Below are 23,417 nucleotides of genomic sequence, written 5' to 3'. Positions count from 1 at the left end.
TTAGTCTGAGACCTAGCCATCTCCACCATGATTGTTTGTTGCTAAGCATACTTTCTAAATCTTCTTCCTTGTCTTTGATAAAATGGTTAAACAATGCAGGGACAACCCAGAGAGCTGTGGCCCTTCACTAGAGACTTCTCCCAGGTCACCCTGACCCTATTATCACCAGGGCGGCATGGTCAAGTGTACTTCCTTTAAGGCAGTAGAGGTGGAATGGAAGGTATCAGAAGACATGTTAGAAAAGAGAGCCCAGTAAATGCATGTCTGTGTGCATGCGCCCTCTGAGGACCATAGTAAGAACTTCTGTCCTTTCCAGGTGCTGGCAGATGTGTTTGGCACCCCAGTGTATGTCATAGACACAGCGAACTCAGCCTGTGTGGGCTCTGCTTACCGAGCTTTCCATGGTAGGTCAATGGATGGCGGCAGATGCCTCTGGCAGTGGTTGGGGCACTGGCTGGGCTGAGGACAGTGGGAAAGGGAGATTGGGATGTTCCCAGTCTTTAGGGACATGGGAGGCTTGGAGTCTTTTTTTTTTTTTAAACTATAGGGCCAATTTTTTTTTAAAATTATTTATTTATTTATTTATGGCTGTGTTGGGTCTTCGTTTCTGTGCGAGGGCTTTCTCTAGTTGCGGCGAGCGGGGGCCACTCTTCATCGCGGTGCGCGGGCCTCTCACTATCGCAACCTCTCTTGTTGCGGAGCACAGGCTCCAGACGCGCAGGCTCAGTAACTGTGGCTCACGGCCCTAGTTGCTCCGCAGCATGTGGGATCTTCCCAGACCAGGGCTCGAACCCATGTCCCCTGCATTGGCAGGCAGATTCTCAACCACTGCACCACCAGGGAAGCCCAGGCTTGGAGTCTTTAGATTCACTTTTCTCCCCTCCCAGCAGGGGGGAACCAACCCCAAACCCTCTGTTCCTTTGTGCTTTACTTAAACTGGGAAAGAGAGGCAGGGTCCTAAATAAATGAGGCCTGGTCAGAGTCAGACTCAGCCCAGGGACATTGGTGGAGGGCACTTGGGCATGGGTCTGGACAGCTGGTGGGCAGGAAGGGGTAGATAAAGTCCAGAGCCATCTTTTCAACAAGAGCAGAAGTTGAGACAAAGGTGAAGGCTTGAGAGCCAAGCAGTCCAGGACCCTGGACAGCTCCTTGGGGGTAGTGGGGAACCACGGCTCTGATGGAGGCCTCCTTGAAACTGCGGGAGCAGCACAGGCCCACAGGGGCATTCTTCTACCCATGTGGTCGACTTGCCCTGTCCTCTGCCTGCTCAGGCCACTCCTCCGGCCACCCATGTAACTCAAGGGCCTTGTCCTTTCCCTCTAGCGGTTGCATTCTTCACGCATTTATCGTTAACTTTTTAACACACCTATTTAAACTTGTATGTTTTCTTTCAACATTGAGAATTAATCAGGGACCATAGCCTTCTCTTAATAATTAAACTCTTACTCTTTCATTCCCCTCCCTCTCTGCCCTATCCACCTCGCCCCACCTTGTGCCTCCGCCTGTATCAAGATCATTGGGCAATTTCTTTCTTTCTTTCTTTTTTTCTTACGGCTTGCAGGATCTCAGTTCTCCGAACGGGGATTGAACCCAGGCCACAGTGGTGAAAGCATGGAGTCCTAACCACTAGGACACCAGGGAATGGGCAGTTTATTTCTAGGCTGTTATGTTTTTAATCAAACTTTACAACATGTTGGCTTTTATTTGCACTTATGTATGAGTTTGTCTTTTTTTTTTTTTTTTTGACTCTGCAGTTTCTTTTTCCTTCATCTCTATGCTAGTTTTGTTGGAATATACAGCCTGAATACATTTTTAAAAGGAAATTCAGTAGGTGATAATTTTCTGAGGGCTTGCATGTCCAGCAAGGGCTTGGTTTCACCCTCCCAAAGAATGCTACCTTGGCTGGACAAAGGACTCTAAAATATTTTCCTCAGAACTTTGAAAACAGCATTCCATAAGCTTCCAGCCTTCAGTGTTGCCCACGAGGAGTCTGGGGTTTACTTTATACTCCTCCTTCTGCCGAAGCAGAAAAGGAACTACCCTTTGGGGCCTCCACTGCTGTGCTGCACTGTGTTCCTTTCTTATTTTTCCTTTTCCGTGCCTGTTTAGTTGTCAGACATTACCTGGGGTACTGCCCTGCTCTGCCCTCCAAAACTAAAACCTGAGCTAGGTCCTAGCACACCAGTTCCCACTTTATGTGGACATCCATTCTCTCCGGCTGGGTCCAGGGATGAAAGCCAGTCATGCAAAGCCAGTCTGTGAGTGAGTAGAGGGGGACAAGAGTCTTTCAAGTAGTCTCTCTGGTGGCTACCCCACCGCCCAGTGTCCCCTCATCCACACAGCTCTGGGCTGGGATATTCCAGCGTTCTTCAGAGAGAAAACTGGGCCTCACATCTTCAGTGGGCCCTCCTTCCCTCTCGGTGGTCTTGAGTTTCCCTTCAGTCTGATACTGCTCCTTAAATTGCCTGGAAATCCCTTACTGTTTCCTGCCCACCTATGGCAACCTTCTCTCTTTTCCAGCCCTGCCACTCTTTTGCTTGGTGAGCATTTATTGAGTGCCTCCTGTATGTGGGCAGTGTGCTAGGCACCAGGGCTCCAGTGGAGACCCAGTCCTGGCCTCTCAGAGCTTCCGGCTCAAGAAGGGAGGGACCTTAAACCAATCTGTGGCAGAAGTAGTGAGATGTGCCCTGAGGAAAGCGGATGGTGCTGAGGGCTGGAAGGGATGTTCCTAGCAGCAGCTTTTCTGAGAAGAGAGAAGAACATTCCACACAGTGAAAAGGCTCTGAGCAGAAGGAATTGAGAGAAGCTGGGGGGGCTGGAATGCAGTGAGCGATGCGGAGAGCGGAGCCCCGTGAGGGAGGAGAGGCGGGCGGACCCTCCCCTCTGTCAGAAATCAGAGGTTAGCTGCCTCCCGACATGCGCTTCAGACAAAGAAGGCCCTGCTGAGAAGAGGCCTGCACTTGAAACTTCTTCTCTTTCTCTCTTTTTTTTAAAGATGGTTTTATGGAGGCCCAATTTATATAACATAAAAATCACCCATACTTAAACGTACAGTTCAGTGATTTTTAGTTAACTTTACTGAGCTGTACAACCATCACCATAATCCAGTTTTAGAACATTTTATCACTCCAGAGAGAAAATGCTATTTCCGGGTAACGCCTTCATTTGCAACATGCACTGATGTGAAATGAGCTTTCCCTTCTAGGCCTTGCAGCTGGAACAGATGTGCCCTTTTCAGAGGTTGTGAAGTTAGCCCCAAATCCCAGATTAGCTGCTGCCCCAACCCCGGGAGCGTCTCAGGTAAGAGACCATCAGAGTTCATTCGTGGCATTTGCATCATAAAAATCAACTACGTTCTTTTTTCCAAAAGGTAAGTTTTTCTTTATCACCTACATTATAGTTGATGTGCTCAACTAAAAGGGAAATCTACTTTTTTTTTTAATTGTCAAGGAAACAGAGCAAAAGAAGACAGGTTGTCTCCGAGATTCAGAGATACGGCTGATCTTATAGCCCCAGGGATCAGACGGCTCACCGGGCATATCTTCCTTGCTCAGATGCCTTGGGGTGCGCCCTTCTAATTCACAGGGTTACAGAGGCCACTGAAAGACTCTGTCATTTAAGCATAAGACATGCTGGGTTTCTACCATTCAGATATGAAATCTGGATCCAACACAGCTGTGTGGTCACTCAGTCAGAGGGAAGGCAGACCCCACTTGTTACAGGTTGGGTTCCCTGGAAAGCAGACCGTGAGTGGTTGATTAGGATGCAGGAGATTTATTAGGGGGCACTCTTGGGATCTGCATCTGTTGAAGGAAAAAGGAAGAGGCAGGGCTGGGCAGAGGCAGGAGGTGAGCTGCAGTGCGATCTCAGTGGAGCCCTCAGTCAGTCCTACAGGAAGTTCTGAAGCTGGGATGACTCTTTAGAGTTTTACCCAGTTGTGGTGAGGGGGACGGGCCTTTATACCCCATGTCAATCCGTTATTGCATGCAGGCCACCCCAGGATGGGGTAAGGCAGCTCTCTATAGCCAAAGCAATCCACAAAGGAGGCTGTCAGCTGAGGGCTGAGAGAATAAGTTCTCTGTTCCTGCAAGGCAATCCGGGTGGTATGCCATAGCGTCCATTTCACCACCCTTCCTGTTTGCAGAAGGTTCTTGCAGTCCAGGAGCAGGGGGTGACACAGACAGAGGGCTTTATTACTCACAGTACAGCAGGCAGCATAAGCTTCATGTTTGCATCAGTTTTCCTTGGCCCTGAAGTGCCATCGGGCGGTGTGGAGTGGACCCAGGTGGATACTGTGCACACACTGTGTCTGTGTCACAAATGAGGGACCCTGCTCATTATAAAGGAGCTGCGAGCAAACCTGTCCGAAGGAGACATCTTTATCATCCTGGTCAGCAAACAAATTTTCCCTCTCCCTATCTTCCAAGGCTGTTTGCTATACAAACACCCTTGAAAAGATAGTCAGGAACAAAAGCTGTCACAAGACGTATAGAAACACATATAGAGAATTGTCTTGCAGTTTATCTTGGAAGCAGAAGCTCATGCTATCCAGGTGACTAGATAACCCACCCACATGGGTCTGCCCAGGCTTCTATTACTTTCTGTTGTGTGTCCTTCTGTTCAAGAGGGAGTTCAATGCAGTAGAAAGATCCTACCTTGAGATAAAGGGCCTTTGGGTTCTGATTCTTATTGTGCCTCTCCCTCTCCGTGTGACCTTCACATGACCTTGAGCTGCACTCCTCATCTCTGAACCTCTGTTTCTTCATCTGGGAAGTGGGGACATCTGTCTGGCCTACTTTTAACCTGCTAATTGTGAGGGTGAAAGAGAATCCTTGCCTATCATGGCTTTATTTATTTATTTATTTATTTATTTATTTATTTGGCCACGCCTCACGACATGTGGGATCTTAATTAGCTCCCCAACCACGGATTGAACCTGTGACCCCTGCAGTGGAAGCTCGAAGTCTTAACCACTGGACCACCAGGGAAGTCCCTATCATGGCTTTACTATACAACAGGAAGTCTGACGGTGCTGCCGTGTTGGTTCAGTGGTTCAACAGTGTCAGGGCTACGGGTGAGGTTTTCTGAAGTTCTCCAGATCAGCAGTGGACAGTGGAAACATCATGAGAGCCACATATGTCATTTAAATTTCCTAGTAGTCTCATTTTTGAAAAAAAGAGTAAAAATAAATAAGTGGCTAATTTTAATATATTTAATTTAACCCAATATGTCCAAAATATTGTCATTTCAACATGTAATCAATAAGAAAAGTTGCTAATGTGATAGTTTACTTCTTTTTTTGTTTTGGCTGAGATTTGAAATCTGGTGTGCATTTCCTACTAATAGCGCCCGTCACATTTCAAGTGCTCAGGACCGCATGTGGCTTGTGGCTACCGTATTGGATAGTGCTGTACTAGGTATGCTCCACATGACCACAGGATGTATGCAGCTTCTCCTAGCATCACGTTCCCCCGCAACTGTATTCATAGGCAGAAATCAGAGCGTGGCATTAGGCAAGGAGTCTCTCCTCACACACTCTTGCTTTTCAGGGAGAAACATACTGGTCTGTTTCCCTCAACTCCCCCAACAGACTACCACTTGGTTATACTGTCAACCTTGGTTGTAAGAAAGGCTGAGGTGGAGTTTGGCTCTTTCATCCTCTCTAGAAGGAGGCCAGCAAGGAAGAAGGTAGTGAGGGTAAGCTTTAGGGCAACAAATAGCTGCAGCTGCCTCATTACAGGCAGCAAATACTCAGTGTGTGTACCGCCAGTCTCCCTGGCTTGCCCATGACCAAAGTCACTAATAGCTCATGGAACTCTTTACCATTAAACCCAAGTGTAACCTCGGAATCCTTCTCAACACCAGGTGGCAAGAAGTGACAGTCTGTGATTGTTGGCATAAGTGACCTATTTGAGGACTGGATTGTAAATACCTTGAGAGCAGGACAACGTCCTCTGTTTGCTTTCTATGGCACCTCTATGTGCTCAAGTGGAAACTCAAAACAGTAACAGTGTTTTCCCTGTAGGCTCTGCTAAATGTTACAACTTCCTCCTTGGAGAGGGTATCACAGCCCTCTTACGTCTGAGTTCACAGGCAGCTGCTCCAACTGCACCAAGAGTAGGCCCTAGTTGCATAATCAGTTACTAAAGGCCTTAACTTTGGAGCCAATTAAACCAAATTAAGAAGGAATGGGATTGGCATGACCTCCTGGTGGTATATGTGAGTCCCAAGGAAATCTGGGTCCCTTGGCCTTGTGTTGCTTGTCTGTAAGACCACATGCGCTGACCTGAAGTGCAAGGCTTACAGAGCCACAGATGAAAACAGCTTTAAACAAAAAGAATGAAGAGGAAGAATGTGGGATTGTGGGGATTGTGTTTCTTTCTGCTCCTTTTTCCCTTGTTGGTTTTTTGGTTTTGGTTTTGGTTTTATTTTATTACACAGCACACTATATATATAATTTTATAGCCTGCTTTTAAAATTCTACATTACAGCATAAGTATTTATATTCTTTTTTTTCCACAGTATACAATTTATTATATTATTTGTGTTTACATTGTCATAAATATTCTTCATGTTTGACATATTTTACATGTTATATTATTACCATTTTTTTTTAAACATTTCTTTACTACAAACTTTTACTATGCTAAGCATTTATATTCTTAAAGGTATACATACTTTTTTTTTTTTTGGTTTGCACACAGTCATTTATTTAACACCTATTTATTAAGTTCCTACTGTGCGCCTAGCACTATGCTAAGCTCTAGGAATCCGAACACACCATCTCTGTGTGTTTGGGATATAATGGGAGATAATGGCACATAAAAAGATAAATTCCTAATTGCTACACACTGTTTGGGCTTCTCCAAAATTCATTTTTTTAAATTAATTTTTATTGGAGTATGGTTGCTTTACAATGTTGTGTTAGCCTCCACTGGTTTTTTTTTTTTTTAATTAATTTTAAAAATTCATGAATTGAAATCTTCACCCCCAAAGTGATGGTATTAGGAGGTGGGAATTTATGAACGTGATTAGGTCATGAGGCTGGAGCACTCAGGATGGGATTAGTGTCATTACAAAAGAGGCCCCAGAGAGATCTCTGGCCCTTTCCCCCATGTGAGGACACAACAAGAAGATGACTGTCTAGGAATCAGGCTCTCACCGGACAGAATCTACTGGCATCTTGATCTTGGACTTCCCAGCCTCCAAAACTGCGATAAACAAGTTTCTGTTGTTTATAAGCTACTCAATCTATGGTATTTTTGTTATAGCACCCAGAATGGGCTAAGACACTAATCATCATGCAATTTGCAGAGGCGCACAGGAACATACATGTTGTTTTTAATGACTGCATAATATTCTATCTGGCTAATGAACCATATTTTCTCGAGCATTTTCCATGTCTTAGAGCAGTTGCTTCTAGTTTTTCAATTATTATAATTAACCTATGTGGGTAAAGGGTTAACAAAACCTTTCCCTATTCTGCATGAGAATTTGACTTTTGGTTAATGTTCTAGCTCTGCTTCCTTTGAGACTTAATAAAAGTGGAATGTCAACAGTGTTACTAGGCAACATTGCTATGTCAAAATGGCCTTGAATTAGGAAACTGCACCAGGAATGGGAAAAGATAAATATCTAAGGGGAAGACATACTTAGGGCTCCCTGAGTGCAGTGACTTCTCACGGGCGTGGCTCTTGTCTATGGAGTTGTTAACAAGGGATACTCCTGTGGGGCATGAGGTTTCAAAGCCAGGGTGGTTCTTGCACCTGTAAGATGTGGATTTCATCTCCTTGCACCTGAGCTGTAACCTGGGGGGCAAGGAGGGAAGAAGGAGGGGAGGCAAAGATACCCTTTCCTGGACACCTGTTCAAACTGTTCATGGTCTCCTGCAGCCACTGTGCCAACACGCATGTTTCTCCATTGTATCCTTTTGAGGGCCAAGGTGTGGCCCATGGTAGTCTAATGAGTCTGAATGTTTAGTGGTGTCTAAGAGGACCTTTGGTGGGCCTAGCACCCTACACTTAGGATTACTTCCTTAAGAGAGCTTTGCAGAAGTAGAATAACTAGGTCAAAAGCCATGGGCATTTTCAAGCCCCTTAATAAAAGTATAAAGTTGAATTGATTTACAAAAGGGTTGCACCACCAACTTCTACCAACTGTGCAATGAAACAGCCATTTCCAGGTACCTTCATCAGAATTTTTAAAAATTTTGTAGATTTGATAACAAAAACTGGTTTCTTGTCATAATTTGCATTTTTTAAAGATCTTAAACTATAGGTTTGAGAACTACTAGCATTTCCTCTTTTGTGAATTGACACTTCCTTTTTTCTGCCCAGCAAAAAATTTAAATTGCAAGTACATGGGATGTAGAATTTTTTAAATTGCAAGTTGCAAAGAGATGTAAGAGCACCTTCCCTTCGCCATCCTAAACTGCTCTTTCCACCCCTCCAGGTCTATGAGGCCCTCCTCCAGCGGTATGCCATGCTTGAGCAGAGAATCCTGACCCAGACCCGGGGGCCTCCGGAGTGAATTCCACAGGCCGGCCCAGTCTCACTGATTCCACTTGTAGACGTGGCCTTGGACAGCAGGGATCCTCTTCCCTGTTCTAAGCAGCTCTGCCTGCCCACCTGGCTCCTTGTGGTGCTCCAACCTGCCCAGGACCACCTTAAAGCCCACCTTAGGACATCCTTCTGAACACAGCTTGTGTCCCTGTGCCCTTGTGCCCAGGGCAGGAAAGCATCTCTCTTCCTGTCTTTTATCCCAGGAGGCAAGATAACACTGAGCCTCGGATATGTCCAATAAAAATTGTGACTTTTTCCCTTTCGGGACCTAAATCAGCAGAATGGGAGAGACAAAGCAAAATAAATAGATTCTTTCCTCTTTATTCACTAGTTTTCAGGATGATGAGTTGATTGCCAAGCATCCTCTAACAGCAACTAGATTTTTAGTATCAATATGATACATTTAACATACTTTATATGTCTTAATCCATTGCAGTAATTATTTTTCTCCTTGTCGTCTTTCTGATAGCCATACTCTCCAACTTTTCTCCTCCTTTCCTGATCTGTCATTCATTCTTTCTTCTTTACTGTTACTTCTGCTCTGTCTACTCCTTAATGATTGCTGGGCCCCAAATCTCTGTTCTCATTCCTCTCTCCCTCCAATTCTGTCCTCTCTTGTTTGATGATTTCATCTAGCATTGGGCTTCAACTGCTACTTATATACTAGTAACACCCAGCTCTGTGTTTCCAGCCAGAACTCCCCTTGGAGTCAGCCAGCATTCTCACAGGGTACTTCAGACTCCGCTTATCCTTTTTTTTTTTTTTTTTAATTTTGAGTCATTTTTATCATTTTTTAAAAAATTTATTTATTTTTGGCTGCTTCAGGTCTTTGTTGCCGCGCTCGAGCTTTCTCTAGTTGTGGAGAGTGGGGGCTACTCTTTGTTGTGGTGAGTGGGCTTCTCATTGCGGTGGCTTCTCTTGTTGTGGAGCATGGGCTCTAGGCACGCGGGCTTCAGTAGTTGTGGCACATGGGCTCAGTAGTTGTGGCTCATGGGCTCTAGAGCGCAAGCTCAGTAGTTGTGGCACATGGGCTTAGTTGCTCTGTGGCATGTGGGATCTTCCCAGACCAGGGCTCAAGCCCGTGTCCCCTGCATTGGCAGGCGGATTCTTAACCACTGTGCCACCAGGGCAGCCCCAGACTCCGCTTATCTTCCCTTGCCCTACCCCAAACCTCCTCCTCCAGAGTTTCTGTTTCAGTGAATTTGTACCACCAACCATCCATTCATTCATTCATTCATTCAGGAACCCAAACCCAAAACTCAGATATCTGCTTCCCCACATCAAATCAGTCACCAAGTGATTTTTGTTATTCCTTTGGTAACTCTTAAAGCAGTTCCTTTCTCTCCATCCCTCCCTGTTTTACTTTATTTCTTGCTCAAATTATTGCAGAAGCCTCCATAGAAAGTCTGCCTCCTGCAAAATCCTCCAGATTTTTCTTCTGCCACAGGCCCGCACCTATGTTGGGACTTCAGTTAAACCAAACTACTTGTGATCTCACCCAGAGTAGAAAAATGCTGCAACAGCTTTGAGACCTAGTGGATCAGAGCAGGGACAGAGACTACCCTTGTGGGAAGTCAAGGGAAGGGGTTTAGAAAATGAGTAGGACCAGAGATATCACTTGTGAGAAAGATGAAGTCATCTTGAAAGGGAGTGGTGTCCCTTGCGGGCTTGGTGGATAAAGGCAAAAAGGGAAACAAGAAGCTGAAGATAACAACCTATCAACAGCAGGTCAAAGATTCAGAAGAGGAACTTCCATGGTGGTCCAGTGGTTAAGAATCCGCCTTCCAATGCAGGGGATGTGGGTTTGATCCCTGGTCAGGGAACTAAGATCCCACATGCCACGGGGCAACTAAGCCTGTGCACCACAACTACTGAGCCTGTGCACTTTAGATACCCCACATCCAAAGACAAAGGAAAAGCCACAATGAGACGGTAGGAGGGGCGCAATCACAGTAAAATCAAATCCCATAACTGCTGGGTGGGTGACTCACAGACTGGAGAACACTTACACCACAAAAGTCCACCCACTGGAGTGAAGGTTCTGAGCCCCACGTCAGGCTTCCCAACCTGGGGGTCCGGCAATGGGAGGAGGAATTCATAGAGAATCAGACTTTGAAGCCTAGTGGGAATTGATTGCAGGACTTCGACAGGACTGGGGGAAACAGAGACCCCACTCTTGGAGGGCGCACACAAAATAGTGTGCGCATCAGGACCAAGGGGAAGGAGCAGTGACCCCGGGGGAGACTGAACCAGACCTACCTGCTAGTGTTGGAAGGTCTCCTGCAGAGGCGGGGGGTGGCTCTGTTTCACCATGGGGACAAGGACACTGGCAGCGGAGGTTCTGGGAAGTACTCCTTGGCGTGAGCCCTCCCAGAGTCTGTCACTAGCCCCACCAAAGAGCCCAGGTAGGCTCCAGTGTTGGGTTGCCTCAGGCAAAACAACCAACAGGGAGGGAACCCAGCCCCACCCATCAGCAGTCAAGTGGATTAAAGTTTTACTGAGCTCTGACCACCACAGCAACGGTCAGCTCTACCCACCACCAGAACCTCCCATCAAGCCTCTTAGATAGCCTCAACCGCCAGAGGGCAGACAGCAGAAGCAAGAAAAACTACAATCCTGCAGCCTGTGGAACAAAAACCACATTCACAGAAAGACAAGATGAAAAGGCAGAGAGCTATATACAAGATGAAGGAACAAGATAAAACCCCAGAAAAACAACTAAATGAAGTGGAGATAGGCAACCTTCCAGAAAAAGAATTCAGAATAATGATAGTGAAGATGATCCAGGACCTCAGAATAAGAATGGAGGTAAAGATCGAGAAGATGCAAGAAATGTTTAACAAAGACCTAGAAGAATTAAAGAACAAACGAACAGAGATGAACAATACAATAACTGAACTGAAAACTACACTAGAAGGAATCAATAGCAGAATAACTGAGGCAGAAGAACGGATAAGTGACCTGGAAGACAGAATGGTGGAATTCACTGCTGTGGAACAGAATAAAGAAAAAAGAATGAAAAGAAACGAAGACAGCCTAAGAGACCTCTGGGACAACATTAAATGCAACAACATTCGCATTATAGGGGTCCCAGAAGGAGAAGAGAGAGAGAAAGGACCAGATAAAATATTTGAAGAGATTATAGTCAAAAGCTTCCCTAACATGGGAAAAGAAATAGCCGCCCAAATCCAGGAAGCACAGAGAGTCCCATACAGGATAAACCCAAGGAGAAACACGCCGAGACACATAGTAATCAAATTGGCAAAAATTAAAGACAAAGAAAAATTATTGAAAGCAAGGGAAAAACGACAAATAACATACAAGGGAACTCCCATAAGGTTAACAGCTGATTTCTCAGCAGAAACTCTACAAGCCAGAAGGGAGTGGCATGATATACTTAAAGTGATGAAAGGGAAGAACCTACAACCAGGATTACTCTACCTGCCAAGGATCTCATTTAGATTTGATGGAGAAATCAAAGGCTTTACAGACAAGCAAAAGCTAAGAGAATTCAGCACCACCAAACCAGCTCTACAACAAATGTTAAAGGAACTTCTCTAAGTGGGAAACACAAGAGAAGAAAAGGACCTTCAAAAACAGACCCAAAACAATTAAGAAAATGGTCATAGGAACATACATATCGATAATTACCTTAAATGTGAATGGATTAAATGCTGCAACCAAAAGACACAGGCTTGTTGAATGGATACTAAAACAAGACCCATATATATGCTGTCTACAAGAGACCCACTTCAGACCTAGGGACACAGACTGAAAGTGAGGGGATGGAAAAAGATATTCCATGCAAATGGAAATCAAAAGAAAGCTGGAGTACCTATACTCATATCAGATAAAATAGACTTTAAAATAAAGAATGTTACAAGAGACAAGGAAAGACACTACATAATGATCAAGGGATCAATCCAAGAAGAAGATATAACAATTATAAATATATATGCACCCAACATAGGAGCACCTCAATACATAAGGCAACTGCTAACAGCTATAAAAGAGGAAATCGACAGTAACACAACAATAGTGGGGAACTTTAACACCTCACTTACACCAATGGACAGATCATCCAAAATGAAAATAAATAAGGAAACAGAAGCTTTAAATGACACAATAGACCAGATAGATTTAATTGATATTTATAGGACATTCCATCCAAAAACAGCAGATTACACTTTCTTCTCAAGTGCACATGGAACATTCTCCAGGATAGATCACATCTTGGGTCGCAAATCAAGCCTCAGTAAATTTAAGAAAATTGAAATCATATCAAGCATCTTTTCTGACCACAACGCTATGAGATTAGAAATGAATTACAGGGAAAAAAACGTGAAAAGCACAAACACATGGAGGCTAAACAATACGTTACTAAATAACCAAGAGATCACTGAAGAAATCAAAGAGGAAATCAAAAAATACCTAGAGACAAATGACAATGAAAACACGACGATCCAAAACCTATGGGATGCGGCAAAAGCTATTCTAAGAGGGAAGTTTATAGCTATACAAACCTACCTAAAGAAACAAGAAAAATCTGAAGTAAACAATCTAACCTTACACCTAAAGGAACTAGAGAAAGAAGAACAAACAAAACCCAAAGTTAGCAGAAGGAAAGAAATCATAAAGATCAGAGCAGAAATAAATGAAATAGAAACAAAGAAAACAATAGCAAAGATCAATAAAACTAAAAGCTGGTTCTTTGAGAAGATAAACAAAATTGATAAACCATTAGCCAGACTCGTCAAGAAAAAGAGGGAGAGGACTCAAATCAGTAAAATTAGAAATGAAAAAGGAGAAGTTACAACAGACACTGCAGAAATACAAAGCATCCTAAGAGACTACTACAAGCAACTCTATGCCAATAAAATGGACAACCTGGAAGAAATGGACAAATTCTTAGAAAGGTATAACCTTCCAAGACTGAACCAGGAAGAAACAGAAAATATGAACAGACCAATCACAAGTAATGAAATTGAAACTGCGATTAAAAATCTTCCAACAAACAAAAGTCCAGGACCAGATGGCTTCACAGGTGAATTCTATCAAACATTTAGAGAAGAGCTAACACCCATCCTTCTCAAACTCTTCCAAAAAATTGCACAGGAAGGAACACTCCCAAATTCATATTATGAGGCCACCATCACCCTGATACCAAAACCAGACAAAGATACTACAAAAAAAGAAAATTACCAATATCACTGATGAATATAGATGCAAAAATCCTCAACAAAATACTAGCAAACACAATCCAACCACACATTAAAAGGATCATACACCACGATCAAGTGGGATTTATCCCAGGGATGCAAGGATTCTTCAATATCTGCAAATCAATCAATGTGATACACCATATTAACAAATTGAAGAATAAAAATCATATGATCATCTCAATAGATGCAGAAAAAGCTTCTGACAAAATTCAACACCCATTTATGATAAAAACTCTCCAGAAAGTGGGCATAGAGGGAACCTACCTCAACATAATAAAGGCCATATATGACAAACCCACAGCAAACATCATTCTCAATGGTGAAAAACTGAAAGCATTTCCTCTAAGATCAGGGACAAGACAAGGATGTCCACTCTCACCAATATTATTCAACATAGTTTTGGAAGCCCTAGCGACAGCAGTCAGAGAAGAAAAAGAAAAGGAATACAAATTGGAAAAGAAGTAAAACTGTCACTGTTTGCAGATGACATGATACTATGCATAGAGAATCCTAAAAATGCCACCAGAAAACTACTAGAGCTAATTAATGAATTTGGTAAAGTTGCAGGATACAAAATTAATGCACAGAAATCTCTTGCATTCCTATACACTAATGATGAAAAATCTGAAAGAGAAATTATGAAAACACTCCCATTTACCATTGCAACAAAAAGAATAAAATACCTAGGAATAAACCTATCTAGGGAGACAAAAGACCTGTATGCAGAAAACTATAAGACACTGATGAAAGAAATTAAAGATGATACCCACAGATGGAGAGATATACCATGTTCTTGGATTGGAAGAATCAATATTGTGAAAATGACTATACTACCCAAAGCAATCTACAGATTCAATGCAATCCCTATCAAATTACCAATCGCACTTTTTACGGAACTAGAACAAATCATCTTAAAATATGTATGGAGACAGAAAAGACCCCGAATAGCCAAAGCGGTCTTGAGGGGAAAAAACGGAGCTGGAGGAATGAGACTTCCTGACTTCAGACTATACTACAAAGCTACAGTAATCAAGACAATATGGTACTGGCACAAAAACAGAAACATAGATCAATGGAACAAGATAGAAAGCCCAGAGATAAACCCATGCACCTATGGTCAACTAATCTATGAGAAAGGAGGCAAGGATATACAATGGAGAAAAGACAGTCTCTTCAATAAGTGGTGCTGGGAAAACTGGACAGCTACATGTAAAGGAGTGAAATTAGAATATTCCCTAACACCATACACAAAAATAAACTCAAAATGGATTAGAGACCTAAATGTAAGACCAGACACTATAAAACTCTCAGAAGAAAACATAGGAAGAACACTCTGTGACATAAATCACAGCAACATCTTTTTGATCCACCTCCTAGAGTAATGGAAATAAAAACAAAAATAAACAAATGGGACCTAATAAAGCTTTTGCACAGCAAAGGAAACCATAAAGAAGACCAAAAGACAACCCTTCAGAATGGGAGAAAATATTTGCAAACGAATCAACGGACAAAGGATTATTCTCCAAAATATATAAACAGCTCATTCAGCTCAATATTAAAGAAAGAAATACCCCAATCCAAAAATGGGCAGAAGGCCTAAATAGACATTTCTCCAAAGAAGACATACAGATGGCCAAGAAGCACATGAAAAGATGCTCAACATCACTAATTATTAGAGTAATGCAAATCAAAACTACAATGAGGTATCACCTCACACCAGTTAGAATAGGCATCATCAGAAAATCTACAAACAACAAATTCTGGAGAGGGTGCGGAGAAAAGGGAACCCTCTTGCACTGTTGGTGGGAATGTAAATTGATACAGCCACTATGGAGAACAGTATGGAGGTTCCTTAAAAAACTAAAAATAGAATTACCATATGATCCAGCAATCCCACTACTGGGCATATACCCAGAGAAACCGTAATTCAGAAAGACACATGCAGGGGCTTCCCTGGTGGTGCAGTGGTTGAGAATCTGCCTGCCAATGCAGGGGGCACGGGTTCGAGCCCTGGTCTGGGAGGATCCCACGTGCCGTGGAGCGGCTGGGCCCATGAGCCACAATTACTGAGCCTGTGCGTCTGGAGCCTGTGCTCCGCAACAGGAGAGGCCGTGACAGTGAGAGGCCCGTGCACCACGATGAAGAGTGACCCCCGCTTGCCACAACTAGAGAAAGCCCTCGCCCAGAAACGAAGACGCAACACAGCCATAAAAATAAATAAATTAATTAATTAATTTTAAAAAATTATATAAAAAAAAAAAGACACATGCACCCCAATGTTCATTGCAGCACTATTTACAATAGCCAGGTCATGGAAGCAACCTAAATGCCCATCGACAGACGAATGGATAAAGAAGTTGTGGTACATATATACAATGGTATATTACTCAGCCATAAAAAGGAACGAAATTGAGTCATTTGTTGAGACGTGGATGGATCTAGAGACTGTCATACAGAGTGAAGTAAGTCAGAAAGAGAAAAAACAAATATTGTATATTAACACATGTATGTGGAACCTAGAGAAATGGTACAGATGAACCGGTTTGCAGGGCAGAAGTTGAGACACAGATGTAGAGAACAAACGTATGGACACCAAGGGGGGAAAACCACGGTGGGTGGGGATGGTGGTGTGCTGAATTGGGCGATTGGGATTGACATGTATACACTGTTGTGTATAAAATTGATGACTGGGGCTTCCCTGGTGGCGCAGTGGTTGAGAGTCTGCCTGCCAATGCAGGGGACACGGGTTCGAGCCCTAGTCTGGGAAGATCCCACATGCCGTGGAGCAACTGGGCCCGTGAGCCACAACTGCTGAGCCTGAGCGTCTGGAGCCTCTGCTCCGCAACAAGAGAGGCCGCGATAGTGAGAGGCCCGCACGCCGCGATGAAGAGTGGCCCCCACTTGCTGCAACTGGAGAAAGCCCTCGCACGGAAACGAAGACCCAACACGGCCAAAAATATAAATAATAAATAAATAATAAATTTAAAAAATTAAAAAAAAATTGATGACTGATTAAAAAAAAAAAAGAAATTACATTATTGGCCAACAATAAAAGGTCTCTTTTCTACTAAGAAACAGAAAGCCACTCAATCCATTCCCCATTTTACCCCTGCCCCCATAGAGTTGCCCATTATTACAAGGACGTCAAGATAAATAGAAAAAGGAACTCACTATTTACACAAATATGGGAAGAAAACAAAGTGAGAATCATAACTTTTCAAGCTAATGAAATACACCAAATAAAAAGGAACAAAGAGTGTAAACTATAACAACCCTCCAACATGAACTTTAAAATAAAAAACAATGGTGGCTATGAAAGAATACCACAGGTCAGAAATTCAGAAACTCAGAGTAAAAATGAAAAATCAACAAGCATATATGGAAAGAGAACTGACCAAACTTGGGAAAGAATTTGAACAAAAAGGTAAAATCACCCTAGATAATGAAGACTACATTACAACATACCCAAATGAAAATAGGAACGACTGCAAGTACCACAAAGCATATAGAAGATAGGAATGAAAAAAGCTAAGACAGCAAAAACAACATAAAGGAAGAGCTGGGAAGGCCCAGAAAGAAAATGATAGACAAAGAAGACAGGCAAAGAAAAACTAACACAGTTAAAGTTGGAGCTCTTGAAGCTAAAATATAAGACAATGGAACAGGGTTAATATTTAAAACTAACCCAAGAGAAATTCCTAAAAACAAAAGACCTGAATCCATATCTTTTTTAAAAATATATTTATTTATTTATTTGGCTGCATCGGGTCTTAGTTGTGGCATGTTCTGACTAGGGATAGAACTTGGGCCCCCTGCATTGGGAGCGTGGAGTCTTAGCCACTGGACCACCAGGGAAGTTCCTGAATCTATATCTTGAAAGGGCCTATCTTGTTACTTGGAAAATTGACCCAGAATGATCAGCTGAGACACATCCTAGCAAACTATTACACTTTGAAGGTGAGGGGGAATATTCTGTAGGCCAAAAGGCCTAGTCTCTTACACAGGAAAGATCAGGTTGGCATCAAACTTTTCAAAAAGCAAGTAGCAAGGGAGCAACATTTTCAAGAAACTCAAAGAAAAAATATGAACCAAGTGTTTGTGTCCAGCTAAGCTGCCCTTTAAGTATCAAGGATGTTTAAAAAGAGCTCAGGAAATATTGTACTCATAACCCCCTTAGGATTCTACTAAAACAAGCTTCATCCAGCTAGGAGATGATTGGGGAAACTTCAGCAAAAGGACTGGTAGTGAGCATTGAATAGTTTTAGATCTAAGACCAAAGTGAAAGTGGGGATAAGGGTGGAAGAGTATCAAATGGCATGTGCTTTGACACAGTAGAAGTAACATAACTAAATAAATCAAAAAGAAGGAAAAAGACAGTACAAAGAGCTCTGTTGCAAAGACAATATGTTCAAGTCAAAGAACATCATTTCAAGCTGACAAACCAAATATCAACGCTTAAATAAGGAAAAAGGGAGTAAATGTAGCATCATATACAGAGTGAACGTAATAAGGACAAGCATATGAGTCGTATTAGTAAATGAAAACTCAACTCATCATTTTAAAAAAAAGTTCAGCTTGGCTTACAAACTAATATCTTACCGTCTATTATTTACAAGAGACACACCTAAAATAAGTGATCCAGAAAGGCTAAAAAGTAAAGGGGGGGACAAAAATATACCAGGCAAATACAAATTATAAAAAGCAAAGCTTACAATTTCAATATCTGACAAGGTAGAATTCGGGAAAAAGACAAGACAAAGAAGGACACTATAATGCTAAAAGCCACGATTCACAGTGAAGATATATGAGTTATGAATGTTACAGCCTCAATGATTTGGCTTGTCAACTTTAAATGAAATTCTTTGAGTCCCACCTATAGATTCCAACAGAATCTATATGTCTTCTGAAGAGATTACTTTGCACCTTATAATAGGGAGTAATAAATAAATAATAGAGAATACACCTATTATTCTCACTCACCAAAAAAATGAATATTTACTATATACCACAGAGAAAACTTCTATAATTTCCACAAAACAGAAATAATACCATCTTCTTTAATCAGAATAGAATGAGAAATTAATAAAATATTTTTAAAGTCCCATCCATACTTTCTATGAAAGTACTAGGGCAAAGGGAAACTATAAACCAAAATTACAGAGCATCTAAAAAAAATGACTGAGCAAATTCCCTGGCGGTCCAGTGGTTAGGACTCGGTGCTTTCACTGCCAGGACCTGGGTTCGATCCCTGGTCAGGGAAGTAAGATCCTGCAAGCCGCATGGTGCAGCCAAAAAAAAAAAGACATAATGAAATCTATGGGATATAATTAAAGCAGTGATAGGTGAAGTATAGCTTTAAAATGCAGTAACACTGGTACAAATAAAAGTGTAAGAGTTAAATGAATTAAAAATACAACTCAAAAAGCAGTAATAATAATAAACTAGTGAACAAAAAAGACAGAAGAAGTAGTGAAGATGAGATCACGCATTAGGAAAACAGGAAAAAATGGTAGTTCCACCTAATTAATCTTTTTTTAGAAAGACACTGTAGTTATTTTCTCTCTAGAAAGTCCATTTCTGAGATATTTTGTTCTCTCTTCATTATGTTCACTTTTCCCAGAAATCTTTCAGCATATTTATAATAGCTTTTAAAAAATCCTTGACTGGTAATGACATCATCTATGTCATTTCTGTTTCTATTGACTGATTTTTCTCCTGATGGGTCATATTTTCCTGCCTCCTCTCATATCTAGTAATTTAAAAACATTTTTTAATTAAATTTTTTATTATACAGTGCCAGATTTGTTAAATTCCTTTAAAAAGTGTTGACCTGTTGTCTGGTAGGTATTTAAGTTACTTATAGATCAGCTTGATCATTTCAAAGCTTGGTAGTGTGGGCTTACAGTAGCCTTGATTCTAGGGCTAGTTTAGCTCCACTGCCATGGAGTGACCCTCTGAGTCTTTACTCTCAGTGTCCTGGGTGTTCAGTGAGGACTTTCCACTTTGGCTGGTTAGGACTAAAAACTATCCTGTGCCAGTCTTGGAACTATTCAGCTTGCTTTCTTTCTTCCCTCACCTCATGGAGTTTCATTCTATGTATGTGAAACCTAGAATTCAGCAAAAGCCCCAAGGAGACTCTTCTGCAAGACCTCCAGCTTTCTCTCTGCAGCTCCCTCCACTCTGTACTCTGCCCCTTCAGTTTGCTGCAGCCTTCCCCATCTCCCGATCTCCAACCTCTCTCTCTGTCCCCAACTCGACAAGGTTGCCAGGCTCTGCTTGGAATGCACTTCCTGCATTGTGGACTGGAATTTGTCTCCAGGCAGAAAGCAGGGGCAATCATAAGCCTCACTTTGACTGTCTTTTTTTTTCCAGGGATTAGAGGATTGTACAAGGTCCAGAAACAAACAGTTGCCTCCTATATTTTGTCCGGTTTTCTTGTTATGGCTCCAAAGGGCAAATACCGTTCCAGCTACTGCATGATGGCTGGAAGTAAAACATCTTATCCAGCTTGATTTTGGTTCCACTTCCAGAAGTTTCTCCTCCTTGGAGGAGCCTGACCTAAAAGGGAGGCTTGGCTGGTCAGTTTTAAGAGTTCACAGGGACAGACTGTTCTAGCTCTTTCTATTCTTACCAGAGTCTCTTTGCATTCACTTGCTTTTGGATTGGAGAAAACCCCTCCTAGTTTCACCTACTGTTCTAAAGTTATTGAGCCATGCTTTCCAATGAATATCTCTTAGATATTTTGGGATTCTGTTTTTCCCAGGTACCTCTTCCACCCTGTTCCTCAGCTTCCCCTTGTACAGATGCTACTCCATGAATCTTTTATTGCTATTGATAGTTTGTAGTTGTCTCCATTTGCTTGTATTTTGGTGTTTGGGGGGAAACCTTGTCACCTAGTTTTGTTGTAAATGTACATGGATTTTCTGGTTTTTTTTTTTTGTTGTTGTTGTTTTCTTCTATGTAGTTGCTCTGTGAGAATTTTGGAAGATTCAAAAGCTATGCAGCCACCAACCTAGCCCCCCATCTTCTCGGAATCTGGTAGAAGTTTTAAGAGCGTGGATGTAATTTACCAGGCTCTCTTTCCCCTGTCTCTGCAGTAAAGAAGCACGTATCAAAATGTTGCCTCCATTAGCCTGTGTCCCTAAGTTATTATAATGAGTACAGCTTGCTTGGTGACCCCCAATGGACACGCAGTATGAGTGAGAAATAAATTTTGTTGTTTTGAGCCACTGGGGTTTGGGGATTTTCCATTAGCACAGCATAACCTAATCTGTTTTGAGAGTTATAGACAGTTACCTTTCCATCCAAGACAATTAATTTAGTTGACCTCAAGGTTAAAGTTAAGAGAGAGGGTGGGAAGAAGAACTATGGGGGCAAGGTAGAAAAGAAAACAGTTTGAAATGTCTGGGAAATAACTTTTGATGTTGACGGCACATGGGACAGATTGGAAATAAATGGATAAGTTTTGGGGGAATTGTATTGCCAAAAAAGCCATGCACCCATCCTATTAATGGTACCCCCTGAAATTGTTTAATGCATTGCTGTACCTAAATTACCCACTAATATATACTAATGTATATCGCCCTGTATTTCTCATAATTACCCACTGTGGCATATCTTTAACCAAGGGCCTTTCAGGAGCTGAGAGAGGCTGGGGCCACTTCTGTGTATTTAAGTGAAGAGGTCTCCAAATAAAATTACAAAAATTGTGGTTACTTTAAGAGTTTATCGGACTTCCCTGGTGGCGCAATGGTTAAGAATCCGCCTGCCAATGCAGGGGACACGGGTTCAATCCCTGGTCCGGGAAGATCCCACATGCTGCGGAGCAACTAAGCCCGTGCGCCACAACTACTGAGCCTGCGCTCTAGAGCCCACGAGCCACAACTACTGAGCCCACGTGCCACAACTACTGAAGCCCGCGCACCTAGAACCCATGCTCCACAACAAGAGAAGCCACCACAATGAGAAGCACGCGCACAACAAAGAGCAACCCCCGCTCGCTGCAACTAGAGAAAGCCTGTGCGCAGTAACAAAGACCCAATGCAACCAAAAATAAATTTTAAAAAACAAACAAAAAACCCCAACACATCCAGCATCAAGCCAGTTCTCTTCCATATATACTATCACCACCCAGCATCTCACATGTGGACCACTGCAACAGCAGTGAACTGAAAGCGATCGTGACTTGTCACCTGCTTTCATTCTCGCCCGGCTAAAATACATCTTCTACATAGCAACTGAAATGATCTTTTAAAATGGAACTCACTTCACATTTCGCCCCTTCTTCAAATCCTCCCGTGGCTTCCTGAAGCCTGTGGATGTGTTTTTGAAACCAACTTACTGATGGACTGAATATGGGAGGAATCAAGAATGACATAAAATTTCAATTTGAGCAATTGGCTGGTTATGCCATTGATTCAGACAGGGACAACTGGAGGAGTAGCTTTATGGGGTAAATGAGGAACTCTGCTTTAGCTAGGGCAATTTCGAGATACCTGATAGGCTGCCCAATAGAGATGTCAAGTAGGGAGTTGGTTATACAAATTTGGAGTTCCCAGAGATGTCAGGGTGGAAGACACAGATGTGTTGGCAAGTTGGACCACCCTGAGCCTTTATTGTGATACCCGACTTGATGTGAAGTAGAAGAGAAGAACCAGCCAATCTAATTGTTGGCACACGGGTTATAGTCGCTACCTTCCAGTAGGAAGGAAGCAGTGACTTATCTTCCCTAGAAAAGACATAGTTGCTTTCCTTGCCATCAGGCGTCTATCAGTATAGCCTCCTAGAGTCTATCAGTGACTCCAAAGTGTGGTCCCTGAGGTGCTCCTGGTGCTGTGGAAACTGGGGGTGGTGGACCCTCGTTTCAACTTCAATCAAGGCAATAAACGTTCTACAAGGTGGAGTTTTACATAAGATTTCGTTTGAATAAGATTCCTGCTATTTAAAATAATGCAAAGCATGGAAGGAATCTAGCCTCCTCACATTTCCCCGCTTATTTATTTAGCCTCCTCACTTTTTTTTTTTTTTTTTTTAATACTTTTTTATTTAGCTGTGCTGGATCTTAGTTGTGGCATGTGGGATCTTTAGTTGTGGCGTGCGGGATCTTTTTAGTTGCGGCATGTGAACTCTTAGTTACGGCATATGGGCTCTAGTTCGGTGGCCAGGGATTGAACCTGGGCCCCCTGCATTGGGAGCGCGGCATCTTAGCCACTGGACCACCAGGGACGTCCCCTCCTCACTTTCTGTAGAAGGAAACTGAGGCTCAGAAGTGAAACAACTCAGACTTCCAGGCACCACCTCCTGCCTGGCCGCTCTTGCCCTGCTCCGAGAGAGGCTGTGGCAAATCAGGAGAGGCGGGAGGACAATTTCTGTATCCGAGGGGTCTGCGCCTCATCCCCGAGCTGTGAGGGGGCTTTCCCTCTTGAGCTGGGAGCCTCAGCATGCCCCCTCCCAAGCTCTGATTGTGGTAAGGACTGTGGAATCTGAGACAGAGAACAACAGGCCCCCAAGGAGGAAGCTGGGGAGTGAAGAGGATAGCGGAGACATTCTCTAGACAAGTTCAACTGCGGGGACGAGAGGCAACTGAGAAGTTTTGAAGGTGCAGAGTGCAGGGGTGCGGAGCGCAGGTGGGTGG

At 42.8% G+C, this 23,417-nt stretch overlaps 1 protein-coding gene across 8 annotated transcripts in view; it reads left to right on the top strand.

Annotated features, from left to right (window-relative positions):
- Positions 1-8,884, top strand: part of XYLB (xylulokinase) — a 43,573-nt gene extending 34,689 nt beyond the window's left edge. For 3 of the 8 annotated variants that reach the window (XM_082348620.1, XM_082348616.1, XM_082348617.1), the window contains 3 exons: positions 317-404; positions 3,206-3,300; positions 8,452-8,884. In XM_082348620.1, the coding sequence (XP_082204746.1) occupies positions 317-404; positions 3,206-3,300; positions 8,452-8,529 (261 nt within the window). In that variant the 3' untranslated portion in view covers positions 8,530-8,884. Of the gene's footprint in view, positions 1-316; positions 405-3,205; positions 3,301-8,451 lie in introns of those variants that run through there. The other 5 variants (XR_014232892.1, XM_082348618.1, XR_014232893.1 and 2 more) reach the window with 3 other exon arrangements.
- Positions 8,885-23,417: the final 14,533 nt, after the last annotated feature.

This window comes from Balaenoptera borealis (genome assembly GCF_965194805.1).
Source record: "Balaenoptera borealis genome assembly, chromosome: 12".
Classification (NCBI taxonomy): domain Eukaryota; kingdom Metazoa; phylum Chordata; class Mammalia; order Artiodactyla; family Balaenopteridae; genus Balaenoptera; species Balaenoptera borealis.
This window is presented reverse-complemented; position numbering and strand designations above follow the sequence as displayed.